We start from the raw sequence: 13,535 nt of genomic DNA, 5'->3' as shown, positions 1-13,535 counted from the left end.
TGGGAGATGCCATCCCTTCCCTTTTCATATCGAGGAACTCGAGGAACAGCTGCAGTATTTTTGTATGTTGATAAATTGCCCCCATAACACCTCCATCATTTGCTCACACAAACACTTCTTTGTGTCGTGGCCTGTGGCCTTGACAGTGATCTCCCTGCACATGTGTGAAGGAGCGTCTTCAGTTACTCCCTCACGCACATTAGTTTGCAAGGTTATTTTGAGCTGCAGAAGTACCACAGTAACCCTGTGCCTCCACTGAAATAATAGGAGGAGTCAAACTCTTGCCTTTCTATTCTCCTCCTCTGTACCGTTCCCCCATATGAAGTGACAGGGGATTTCCCTCTAAATGAAAGAGTCCCTCCGCTCTCCCCGCAGCACATTAGATTTGGATTCTCATTGTGAAACAATGGACAACAGTCCTCTGCAGGTGCTGACTGTCCCCACGGCCCCCTATCCAGACCAGAGACCCAGCATCAGCGGCCTGAGGAGAAGGGTCAGCGTGTTCCAGCGCAAGAGGAACTACCTGCACAACTTCGTCCAGAGTATCTTCTCTTCCATCGACCTGCGAGACCGCCAGGGTTCCACCATGGTGGTGGGGGGGGACGGACGCTTCTTCAACAGAGCCGCTATTGAGGTCATTGTGCAGATGGCAGCTGCCAATGGGGTCAGTGTCACTATGTGTGTGCAGGCGCTCACGTTGCATGTGTTTGCTTGACCATGCATGCTCGTGAAAGGGCGGGAGTGCAACGTGAACGCCTCTGGCTGCGTGGATGTCAGTGTCACCTGTCCCGGGACTTGATGTTACCGGGTACCTGCAAGTTTTAGTGACTAGAAATGCTTGCTTTTATTTCAGCTAATCTTTATTAATCATCTGCAGGTAAGTACCACAACTTCACTACGGAAGAGTATCAAGGCCAGGCAGGAGAAAAATAAAAATAATATTTTAGAGGAGGAAGATTTTTTTTTCATTATGCACTTGGAGAAAAAAGTCGAAATGTTGAGAAAAAAAGTCGAAATGTCGAGAAAAAAAGTCGAAATGTCAAGAAAAAAAGTTGAAATGTCGAGAAAAAAGTCGAAATGTCACGCAAAAGTCAAAATGTCGAGATTAATGTTGAAGTACAATTTCAAGAAAAAAGTCGAAATGTTGAGAAAAAAGTCAAAATGTCGAGAAAAAAAGTTGAAATGTCACGAAAAAAAGTCGAAATGTCGAGATTAATGTTGAAGTACAATTTCAAGAAAAAAGTCGAAATGTCAAGAAAAAAAGTCGAAATGTTGAGAAAAAAGTCGAAATGTCGAGATTAATGTTGAAGTACAATTTATTTCAACTTTATTCTCGAAATTTTGACTTTATTCACGAAATTTCGACTTTATTCTTTAAATTGTATTATAAACATAATTCTCGACATTTCAACTTTTTTCTCAACATTTCGACTTTTTTCTCGAAGTGTGCAATAAAAAAAAAATCTTCCCCTCTCAAATATCTTTTCTCCTGCATGGCCCTAATACTCTTCCGTAACTTCACAGATACGCCAATGTTGGGATTTACTCATCCAGCTCCGTCACACGGACATACTGTTTATTTATACGGATATATTTCCATAAGTGTGTGCATAAAGTAAAGATGGGGATGAGCATTTGCAGTTTTCACTGCAGCGCACGCGAAGGAGAGTTTGTCCAGATTTATCGTAGTACTTTACCTCAGTAAAAAAAAAACGCTACACATTTTTTACCCCACTGGCAAATATTAAGTGACATTTCCAACCATGAGTCTGGCCTGACTGGAGCTGAAAGACGACTGGTTCCTGTTCATGTCTGGTGTCACCCGAGTTTGAGCGCTAGAAAAGTGTAGGAAACATGGTGGTTTCAAAGCATCTGTAACGAAGGCTAGCCAATCTTTTACTCCAGTGCGACCACAGATAACAGTAAAGGAGCCCCCCAAGCCCATTTCACAAATGAACAATAAGAGTGTGGCATAAACCAAAGTAAGGCACTTCCCTTATAAACTCTTTTCCATCCCCTCAGCCATGTTATTGAAAAGAATGGATTTGGCTACCGGTCCACTGGAGTAAAGGCTCTCCTACAGTATGTCTGGATATCATGTATGCCAAGAATGAGCGGGACTATAACTCACGGATCCACCCCACTAGGATGCACGGCGAGGACATCAGGGAATGGATAAGTGTGTCTGGATGCTGATGAAAGCAGGCAAGATGATCAGGACTGAGGGAGAAGAGCTGTCAGATGGCAGGATAACAGACATAGCAGATAGCTACGAGCACTTGGGTATCGCACGGGGCGAAAGGACTCTTGTTGATTAACTACAACCAAACTGCCAAGATATGAGTGCTGCCACGTGCTCTTGGTGGTGAGGACAGAGTCACAGCTCTACATGTGTATAAGCACCTGGTTATCAGATATCCAGCTGGAGCAGTTAGCTGGTCAAAGGACGCGTAGATGGCAAAGACACCAGGACACCAAAGCTCAAGACACTTTACACCGTTCAAGTTTAGCACATTGGTGCTTGTCCTTAGCCGACAATTTTAATTTCTGACAATGGATTTTCTCATGAAGGTTAATCAACAACTGTGTCACTCGGAGTGAATAATCCATTAGACATGTGAGCCGGTTGGTGGTGAACCACGGGCTAGCGTTTAGAGCTCCACCTCCTCAGCACCGTCAGCCATCGTCCTGGCAGCTGGGCTGCACCGTCAAACTCTGCCTGACTAACTTTTAGGGTCCTTTTCAATGGACCACAGCTGTGCTCCCAAATTGGATAGCTTAACCTCCAAATCTGTAAAAAGACTACATTTATAAGACATAACATATGGCGCTTTTCCACTAGCACCTACTCGGCTCGACTCAACTCGGCCTGGTTTCTTTTCCATAACAATTCAGCACCGGGAGCAGAAGTAGGAGGTTGGAGCGAAGCTGCTGTGACGTATGTAGAACCTGGAGGAGGAGATGTGCTGCTGGGTCTGTGACTTGTGTTCCATATCAAGTTAAAGAATGAGAGTGAAAGAAGCTTCAAGCGGTGACGCTTTTTTTTTTGTTAGTTTGTCTGTGCTGCTGAAAAGTCAGCTGGAGCCGTGAGCAGCTATGAAGTGACAGAACTCCTGGTAGATCTGGTCGTTCCTTATCGCCGTCTAGATCCTTTTTAATTCTCTCCTCAGCACCAGGTTTATGAACATCTGCACCTCAGAGTTGGATCATGAAACAGACTTCTGCTGCCGTTGCTGGTTGAATAAAATGAACAAGAATCCGTCAGAGTCTCTTTCTCTGATTTCCTCCTCCTGACTCAGACGTCTGACTCCAACCCCCCGACCAATCGGTGGTCTGTAATGTGATGATGTCAGATACAGCCGACTCAGCCGCTTAGAACCTCGGCAGAATAGATACAGAAAAGTATCTACTCGGCACGTTAGACCCCTGGTGGAAAAGAACCAAACCAAGGCGAGTGGAGTTGGGCTGAGTAGGTTCTAGTGGAAAAGCACCATAAAGGTGGCAGGGGAATAACTAAACGTTGACTGGCCGAGTGAGCAATGGAGAAGTAGAGAGAAAGAGAGAGAGCTGGACGTCATACTACGATAGAAAACCTTAAAAATGTGAAGAAGGAATTCATGTAAGGCTCCTCCTGGTGGGCAGTGGTCCTGCACACCCGGTCCTCATATACCCCAGTCTTTCCTTCCATTTTTTGCCAGATGGTTCCGTGGACCTGCCTGACGCCTGATGCTTGGTGTGCTGTCTCTGACCCACTGGATTTGTTGGCCTGCCCTCAAGATCAAGCTACTGTCACACCCTGCTCTTGTTTTCATGACTAAATAAAATGTCCTCGCTGGGTCAAGTTCACTTTTATGGGTCCTTGTTTATCCTTGGCCTTAACAATTATACTCAGTGACCCAAGAGGAGCAACTGGAATCCCAGTTCTACCTAAATAAAGCATGACACACCCAACCTGATGATCAAGGACATCCTTTCATCTCATTCGCTTTTAACCCTTGTACTGTCTTTGGGTCAAAATGACCCAATTCTTCTATCCTTCTTTCCTCCTGCTCTCTCCTTCCTTCTTCCTTTCCTCTTTTCCTCCCTTTTTACCCTTCTTTACTCCTTTTCCTTCCTACCTCCCTTCCGTCATTCGTTCCTTTATTACCTTCTTTGCTTTTACTTCCTTCTTTCCTTCCTTCCTTCCTTCCTTCTTCCCTCCCTTCTTTCCTTTTCTCCCTTCTTTCCTTTCTTTCTGCCTTCCTTCCATCTTTTCTCCCTTCCTTACTCCCTTTCCTACTTCCTTCCTTCTTTTCTCCTTTCTTCCTTACTTCCTTCTTTCTATCTTTCCCCCTTTCCATCTTTTCTCCCTTGCTTACTCCCTTTCCTACGTCCTTCCTTCCTTCCTTCCTTCCTTCCTTCCTTCCTTCCTTCCTTCCTTCCTTCTTTTTTCCTTTCTTCCTTACTTCCTTCTTTTCTCCCTTCCTTACTTCCTTTCCTACTTCCTTCTTTCCTTCCTTCCATCTCTTCTCCCTTCCTTACTCCCTTTCCTACTTCCTTCCTTATTTTCTCCTTTCTTCCTTACTTCCTTCTTTCCTTCCTTCCTTCTTTTCTCCTTTCACCCTCCCTTGACCCAGAGACAGCACCAGGGTTAAATGTATTGAACTAAACACTCCAGTTTCCCGTTGACTCAAACACTCTTGTGTGACATTTCCCCAGGTTGGTCATCTGATCATTGGACACCACGGGCTGATGTCCACGCCTGCTATCTCCTGTGTGATCAGGAAACACAAAGCCATCGGGGGCATCGTCCTGACTGCCAGCCACAGCCCCGGCGGACCCGCCGGAGACTTTGGCATCAAGTTTAACGCTGCAAATGGAGGTATGGTTATTTGAGAGCAGAAAGCACGCAGAGGCATCAGCCAAGTGCAAACCAGTGTTACTGGAGAAGTCCGACATTAGAGCGAGCAGCACCAGGCCTCCTCTGGATATGTGGTCAGAAAACCTTTGAGTCCCTGAGTTGCTATAAATCTGCAAGGAGGTTCTGGCGCACCGCAAACATCAGTGCGGTGAAATAGTGCATTTAATAGAACAATATTTCCAGGGGATTGTTGTTCAAAGGTACACCACATTACATGTAAATATCAGCGTAACGTAACGCCTTTTCTATGGCTTCCAGGCCCGGCGAAGGAGGCTGTCACAAACAAGATCTTTCAGATCAGCAGAAGCATTGAGGAGTTTGCCATCTGCCCCGGGCTGCGTGTCGATCTGGAAACCCTGGGAAAGCAGACCTTTGACCTGGAGAACAAGTTCAAGCCCTTCACCGGTGACGTGCCACATCACATCCTGTTGAAAATAAGCAGGAGGGTAGAGAAGCTTCATGTAAAAGAACGATATGTCTGAGTTTTCTAAAGATTTCAGTTTGTTACACAAAAAAGCCCGTAATTGCGTGATGTAGTCAATATTTAACAAGTTGCGTAAGAGTTGTAGGTTGTTCTTAGTGCCTAAATATGCAACAGTCAACATAGTAGGGCTGACGAGAAATGTTTCTTTCTTTTATTTTGACTTTTGAAATGTCTCTTTGGTTCTGTTTAGTGGAAATCGTGGACTCTGTGGAGTCCTACGCAAATTTGCTGAGGAACATCTTTGACTTCGCTGCTCTGAAGGAGCTTCTGTCAGACGAGAATCAAGTCAAGATACGACTAGACGCCATGCACGGGGGTAAGAGTTCACCAAACAGACCTCTGGAGACAAATGATTTGAACTGATTTTAATAATAATACAGTCAATTCCTAAAGGAAGTCATGCTGTTGCTTAATAAATGAACAAATCAATAAGTACATGAAAAAAATACAAATCTGAAGAACTTGTAAAGCTCATGCATGGCATGCAGTGTTGGTACATACCGTATTGGCCCGAATATAAGACGGTGTTTTTTGCATTGAAATAAGACTGAAAAAGTGGGGGTCGTCTTACATTCGGGGTCTAGACGTTATACCCATTCACACCGCTAGATGGCGCCATATATCTTTAGAGCTAAACTTAACTCCCCAGGCCAAAGCGAACCCCTGTCACAAAGAATAAAAATAGCGGTAAGAAAGAAAAGAGAAGAAAATAAGAGAAGAAATAACAGAAAATTGAGAAATGTAGCGACAATCTGGAGAAAAGTGGGTGGAAGATCGGCAGGTTAACGGCAGCTGAGGAGAAGTTATGACGCAAACTTCAAGATGATGGTTTGAATGAGACAAAATATCATGCTTTTTCTCTCGAATATGTTGTTATAATCATTTGTTTCAGATGTACTGTAATTATTTTCTGTATAAAAATTGAATTTGGTGTTCAAAAAGTCTTTCTTCAAACTTGAGTCTTAAAAAAGAGGGGGTCGTCTTATAATCAGGGCCGTCTTATATTCGGGACGATACGGTAATAAAGGTTAATCCTCCTTCTAGGAAGATGACTAGAAACCCACAGCCAGCAGCTGAATATCAAGTCCAGCTGACACTTTGACAGGAACACGCACTGGATCCTCTTTCAGCCCTGGCTTTCTCAAGCCCATGTAGAGAGGGGTTCACATGGAATAAAGAAATATGTGATAACAGACTGTATTCATACAACTGCTTGGTGAACTCAGAGGTGGCACTTGGCTAAATCATAATTTCCCATAATCCCTCAAATTTTCCTCTTGTCTTTCATCATCTGTTATTTATTATTTCTAATCTGTCCTTCCTGCCCGCAGCTGTTCATCAGCTATCTGGATAAGATCAAATGTAAAGAATTAGTTTTAACGCCATATAAAGAGTAGCTTCCCACTCACATGGGTTGATTCAGGTGATTTGCTAATTAAATAATTATAATGAAAGAAAACACTTTGTATGCTCTTGAAAGTAATATATTTACTTGTCTTTGAGGCGCTTTCTTTTCAAATTTGCAGGATACAGTGTCATCACAGGTCCAAATCAGTATTGATCAAGTATTACCCAGCTTCCATCTTTAACTCCACCCGACCTCACATCATGCTGCATTTTGTCCAATAATGTTGAATTAATGTTGAAATACAATTTCAAGAATAAAGTCAAAATTTCGTGAATAAAGTCGAAATTTCGCCTTTTTTCTCAACATTTCAACTTTATTCACGAAATTTTGACTTTTTTTCTCAACATTTCAACTATTTTCTCGAAATTGTACTTCAACATTTCTCCCGACATTTCGACTTTTTTCTCAACATTTCTACTTTTTTCTCAACATTTCAACTTTATTCACGAAATTTCGACTTTTTTCTCAACATTTCGACTTTTTTCTCAACATTTCGACTATTTTCTCGAAATTGTACTTCAACATTTATATCGACATTTCTACTTTTTTCTCAACATTTCGACCATTTTCTCGAAATTGTAGGCTACTTCAACATTAATCTCGACATTTCGACTTTTTTTCTCGAAGTGCACAATGAAAAAAAATCTTCCTCTAAAATATGATTTTTATTTTTCTCCTGCCTGGCCCCAATACTCTTCCGTAAACGAGGGACTGTCAGAGTGGCAACCTTCGACCGATTAAAGGACTGTCTCTGCTGTCCCCTCTGTTTTTCCCCAGCGGCAGGGCCGTATGTGAAGAGAGTACTGTGTGAGGAGTTGGGTTGTCCTGCCAATTCTGCAATTAACTGTGTGCCGATGGAGGACTTCGGGGGTCAGCGGCCAGATCCTAACCTCGCCAACGCCACAGACCTGGTTGACAGTATGAGAGGGGGACAGTATGACTTTGGTGCAGCATTTGATGGTGATGGGGTGTGTGCAGTTTCCATTGTACTTTTTTATTTTTCTTGTAGGAATTTATGATGTTTTCTAAGTTATAGTTAGGTCACATTTTTCTTAGTGTCTAGAAAACACGTGTGGGCTAAACAATGAGCCATAATTTCCATCTGTGTGCTTCCAAGGGCCGTAACATGATCCTGGGTCAAGACGGCTTCTTCGTGAGCCCGTCTGACTCCGTGGCTGTGATTGCTGACAACATCTTCTGCATCCCGTACTTTCAACATTCAGGCGTGAGAGGCTTGGCTCGCAGTATGCCCACGAGCTCAGCATTAGACAGGTAAACTTTTAGTTCAGAAAAATGTGCAAGAATAAGATCTAACAATTGCATTTTGGTACATATACTGTAGCTGCCACGCAGGGGCGTCAATTGGGTATGAAGGTACGGCAGCCGCCACACCTTGGCTTCAGGGGAAAATGTAAATGTGTGTATTTTAAATACATTTATGGAATTACTCTGTGTCTATTTGTATTTATTATTCTATTACTTAATACATATAGAATAACTACAGTCGCAAATCAGAACAACATGATCTATTTCACTAGTTATTACACTGCAAAAAGTCAAAATCTTAACAAGAATATTTGTCTTATTTCTAGTTAAAATGTCTCATTTTTAGTCAAAAAAAATCTCATTACATTTAAGACAAGACTCAAAAACAACCATTTTCACCTGTTTCAAGTAGATTTTCACTTAAAATAAGTGGAAAAATCTGCCAGTGGAACAAGATTTTTTTGCTTGTAATGAGAAGATTTTTCTACTTATTTTAAGTGAAAATTTACTTGAAACAGGTGAAAATGGTCAAATAACAAGTTGTTTTTCTGGTGATGACTCTTGTTTTAAATGTAATGAGATTTTTTGACAAAAAATGAAACATTTTAAATAGAAATAAGACAAATATTCCTGGTAAGATTTTGAGTTTTTGCAGTGTAGCGAGACTGCATTTGAAGAAGTTCCAATTTTCTTGACCACACAGATAAGTTACATAGCAGACTTCTGTGATGAATATTTGCTGGGCGTGTTGATTGATACTCTAGTTAAGTTCTGTGACTCGTAACCTTGCCGTACCTTAGCTTCGACTGAATTGACGCCACTGCTGCCACGCACTGTTGACAATAATAATCCTGATCAGTTGTGTTTCATGTTTGTGGACTGTGGTTTCCTTGGATGCTCTTTCATTGAATTTCCTTCAGAGTAGCCAAAGCAACAAAAATAGAGCTATATGAGACTCCCCCTGGGTGGAGGTTCTTTGGGAACCTGATGGACGCAGGCATGCTGTCCTTCTGTGGGGAGGAGGGCTTTGTTACAGGTACTGTTTCACTCCCTCTACATATCAGATTGAGATGGGCTTCTTCTGAACTGGAGGAAGGAGGGAGTGGGATGTGGTTTCTGTGTCTTGTTAAACTGAATACGCATCATCTTTCAGGGGGAGACCATATTCGTGAGAGAGATGGGTTCTGGGCTGTGCTGGCATGGCTGTCCATCCTCGCCGCTAGACGGCAAAGTGTGGAAGATATTCTCAGGGACCACTGGTTGAAATATGGAAGAAACTACTTCACTAGGTGAGAGGTAGACGCACAGCCAAGCACCAGTGTTGTTTGTGGGTTGATCACGTGTCAAAACAGCTCAAGTTTAAAAAGAAAACAGCAGGAGAATGTTCTGGTCACACAGACACATATTGGACTTGACTGCCATCTAGTGGAGGGTGATTGTTACTACACATGCTTGAAACTATTCCATTTCAAAGTGAAAGAAAACATGATAACATCTAAAACTCTTTTTAGGAAAGTTAATTCATCTTTTTTTAACCAATTTTGCTCAGATACGACTATGAGAATATAGATATAGATGTTGCGTGTGACATGATGGAGGATCTGGAGGTGACGATCGCAGACAAGTCCTTTGTGAAGCAGAGATTCGCCGTGGAAGACAAAATCTACCAAGTGGAAAAAGCAGACAACTTTGAATACACGGATCCTGTGGACAGTACCATCACCAGGAACCAGGTACCGTACACGGCACACGCTGTGCTGAAGAACTATGCAGACTTTCTGCAGAAATACTTCCATCATCCACGCTGTGCTGTTTTCAGACGTGTCAAAAGTATTCACATTCATTACTCAGGTAGAAGTATAGATACTAGAGTTTAAAAATACTCCTGTAGAAGTTGAAGTATCAACTCAAATTTTTTACTCAAGTAAAAGTATAAAAGTACTGGTTTCAAAACTACTTAAAGTATAAAAGTAAAAGTAATGTAAGGGGGGAAAAGTCATTAAGGACAAAATCCATTGAAAATGAATGCATCTTAGTATAATGCAAATATATTAAAGAACCATATATGTGTACTATTGAGCATTAACATGTGTTTCAGAGAGCAGCAGATATGATGACTAGTTGCCTATAAGTATTGTAATGGTGCAAAAAGTCAAACTTCAGAGGCATGTTATCATTTATCCTAACCTTTATTGGAATGTACATCCAAGTTTAGTTGCAGGAATCTGAGGGAACGGATGTAAGAACAAAACTGGACAAGAACATCTGAAACAACCACAACCAAATTCACTCTATCCGGATGGAGCAATTTAACTGGATAGTTTTTTTTAAAGGCCGAAATGAAATAGAGTAACGAGGCTGTTTTTAAAATGTAAGGAGTAAAAAGTACAGATAATTGCGTGAAAATGTAAGGAGTAAAAGTAAAAAGTCGTCTGAAAAATAATTACTCCAGTGAAGTATAGATAACCACAATTTCTACTTAAGTAAGGTAACGAAGGAAGGAAGGAAGGAAGGAAGGAAGGAAGGAAGGAAGGAAGGAAGGAAGGAAGGAAGGAAGGAGGAAGGGAAGAAGGAAGGAGGGAGGGAAGGAAGGAGTGGACGGAGTGGAAGGAAGGAAGGAAGGAAGGAAGGAAGGAAGGAAGGAAGGAGGAAGGGAAGAAGGAAGGAGGGAGGGAAGGAAGGAAGGAAGGAAGGAAGGAAGGAAGGAAGGAAGGAGAAAGGGGAGAAGGAAGGAGGGAGGGAGGCAGGAAGGGAAGAAGGAAAGAAGGAAGGAAGGAAGGAGTGGACGGAGTGGACGGAGTGGAAGGAAGGAAGGAAGGAAGGAAGGAAGGAAGGAAGGAAGGAAGGAAGGAAGGAAGGAAGGAAGGAAGGAAGGAAGGAAGGACAAAAAAGTACAGATAATTGCGTGAAAATGTAAGGAGTAAAAGTAAAAAGTCGTCTGAAAAATAATTACTCCAGTGAAGTATAGATAACCAAAATTTCTACTTAAGTAAGGTAACAAAGTATTTGTACTTTGTTACTTGACACCTCTGGCTGTTTTCACTGCAGGGACTGCGGATTATCTTCTCCGACGGCTCTCGGATCATCTACAGACTCGGTGGGGCGGGTAGTGATGGGGCCACGGTTCAGATCTACATTGACAGTTATGAGAAGGAGCTCGTTTCTGAGGACACACAGGTACTTGTGGAAATGTCTTGTTATAAACAACAGTGAGACATCCAGGTTAAACAAAACACATCACTGGTGCATGCATGGGAGAGTTAGGGGGTGCACGAAGCACAAAGGGGAACAGCAGCTCCTGTCCTGGCATAATTCAACATGACCTACCAAAGTCATTATATATCTGACTAACTACAAATAATCACGTACATGACCAACTAAAATACAGTGCATACCTCATTAACTGAACGTAATTACATGATTATACAGCATTCCATGTATGCAAGTGACACAAATAATATTGTCATGCATTGCATAATAAGGTCATTGATTATTTTTCCTCACACGTCCCTCAGCTGTAAGTCTTACTCAGATAACAGAGACAAACACCCAGCAGGAATATATGCCAGAGGTTAATTCAAGTTATACCAAAAATGTCCCTCACATATTGCTCAAGATAATTAAAATGTGGAGGCTTTACAAATCATGCATGACTTACAAAAGAAAAAAAGTTGGGCCAGATTTGACCAATTTTTTTCTCGCGGGCCGCACGCTCAAAATAACAAAAACGGTGAGGAAAATGTTTTCTCTCTACTATTGTTATCTAATCCAATATCAGTTAAGTTAATTTTAAAGGAAATATGCACTTTGTTTACACTCTAATTATGTGAAATATATTTCTTCAGGATCTTTTCTTGAAATTTCTCGGTTTTTTTCAAATTATGTAAGATACTTTTAATATCATTCTACAAAGATAAACAGAAACAAGTATGTTTTTTTATATTTCGCTTTTTTATAGGAAATTTAATTAAAAGCAAAATCTTTCTTATTACATCCGAGTGTTTCTTTGTGATTTAGAGATTTTTCCAGTACAATTAAGTGTATTTATTTTTAAAAATTGGCGTGGATATTTACGCCAGTGTGCCGACAAAGTCAGCACTTCTTTTTTAACTGTTTAACTTTGTCACTATCCTCGTATTCAAAACTGAAATTCTCCGAATAAATATCTTCTATCATCTTTTTTAGCAGTGATATTTTTCCTGAGAAAATATATAATAGTAGTCAGTTAATAAAAATAAACGACTGTCTACAAAGAAATAAAATCAGCAAATGCATTCTAGAAAACTAAAAAAATGTCGAAAACTGCTCTCTTTGTGGAATAACGATGGATTTGTAGAAGAAATATATTATCGGATATGCTGCGATTCATGGCAATTATTTATGCCTTCCTTTTTAGTAAATTAACATTTCGGTTTTTTGCGTTGGAAACTTCTCGCGGGCCGCATGAAAATCTCTCTCGGGCCGCACATTTGACACCCCTGTTTTATACACTTTTCAAAATAAGTCATTTTGACAGAGCAGACTCATCCCCACATGTCCTGCAGTAGTCACAGGAGCTAAGGCTTTGTCATAGCGGAATAATCACGTCTTAACTGCCATCACTGACAACCAGATGAATGCACCTCTAATCGTCCTTCTCATCCTTGTTCGGGACAGGTTATGCTGGCACCCCTTGCAACAATAGCTTTAAAGATTTCTCAGCTTCATCACAGGACAGGTCGAAGCGGCCCATCCGTCATCACATGATTCCTCCTGCATTTCACTCCTCCATCGCTTAAGTTATGCTTTCTTTTTGTAATTCTACACTTATTTTTGTATAAAAGCAGCAGCAAATCCAAATGTGGCGGCACATCAAGAAACAGAGTGAATTTGAATGTAATGACATGAAATGAATTGTGTAACTCATTAAAACAGTGCTTTGTTTTTGGTTCATCTGTGGCTCCGGTGTTTTTTTCTCCTTCATATTGCAGCTTATAGACTGTGCAGATTTTTTTCTTCTTTAATATCTTTAAAATGCACAAGTGACTCATTGGCAAACGCCATCTGCACCATCGGTGAGCAGAAACGATCATCACATAATGCTGTGTTAAATGGAGGAGTGTTTCAGTTTTCTCTGAACATTTTTGATGACATCTGCTTTAACATTGTTTCACAAACTCTAGCTCAGCACATCCAGAATGTTTGTAGTTCCTTTCAACACTACTGAGAGCTGGATTTGAGATTGTTAAGAGAGTAACTCTAGTAACAAAAAAAACTTTCCTCGTGCTGCCAGTGCTCAGTTTCAAAGTAAAGAACGAGGTGTTTCCTTCACCGAGCCTCAAACTATTATCTGGATCATCCACACTCCTTAATTTAAGGCAATTAAAATTAATCAGCCAATAATAACCTGGAATTGAATTTGCACATGTGTGGAGGAGTAACAACATGGCAACTTGAGTGAGCGCACACATACTGTAGATCAGAGGTCGGCAACCCAA

General features: G+C 41.3%; 1 protein-coding gene across 2 annotated transcripts; it reads left to right on the top strand.

Annotated features, from left to right (window-relative positions):
- Positions 1–314: 314 nt before the first annotated feature.
- LOC133453088 (phosphoglucomutase-1-like) lies at positions 315–12,968 on the top strand. 2 transcript variants are annotated; one of them, XM_061732951.1, is made up of 11 exons: positions 315–664; positions 4,699–4,861; positions 5,159–5,305; positions 5,575–5,700; positions 7,570–7,760; positions 7,910–8,064; positions 8,979–9,094; positions 9,212–9,347; positions 9,608–9,791; positions 11,107–11,235; positions 12,715–12,968. In XM_061732951.1, exons 1-11 carry the CDS (start codon positions 347–349, stop codon positions 12,802–12,804), a joined length of 1,755 nt encoding a protein of 584 aa, XP_061588935.1. In that variant the 5' UTR covers positions 315–346; the 3' UTR covers positions 12,805–12,968. The 2 variants fall into 2 exon arrangements, with proteins under 2 accessions (XP_061588935.1, XP_061588936.1); XM_061732952.1 differs by lacking the exon at positions 315–664 and adding an exon at positions 743–877.
- The last annotated feature ends 567 nt before the right edge of the window (positions 12,969–13,535 follow it).

Source organism: Cololabis saira, chromosome 10, assembly GCF_033807715.1.
Source record: "Cololabis saira isolate AMF1-May2022 chromosome 10, fColSai1.1, whole genome shotgun sequence".
Classification (NCBI taxonomy): Eukaryota; Metazoa; Chordata; class Actinopteri; order Beloniformes; family Belonidae; genus Cololabis; species Cololabis saira.
The sequence above is the reverse complement of the archived record's forward strand: the minus strand, read 5'-3'. Positions and strand labels throughout refer to the sequence as shown.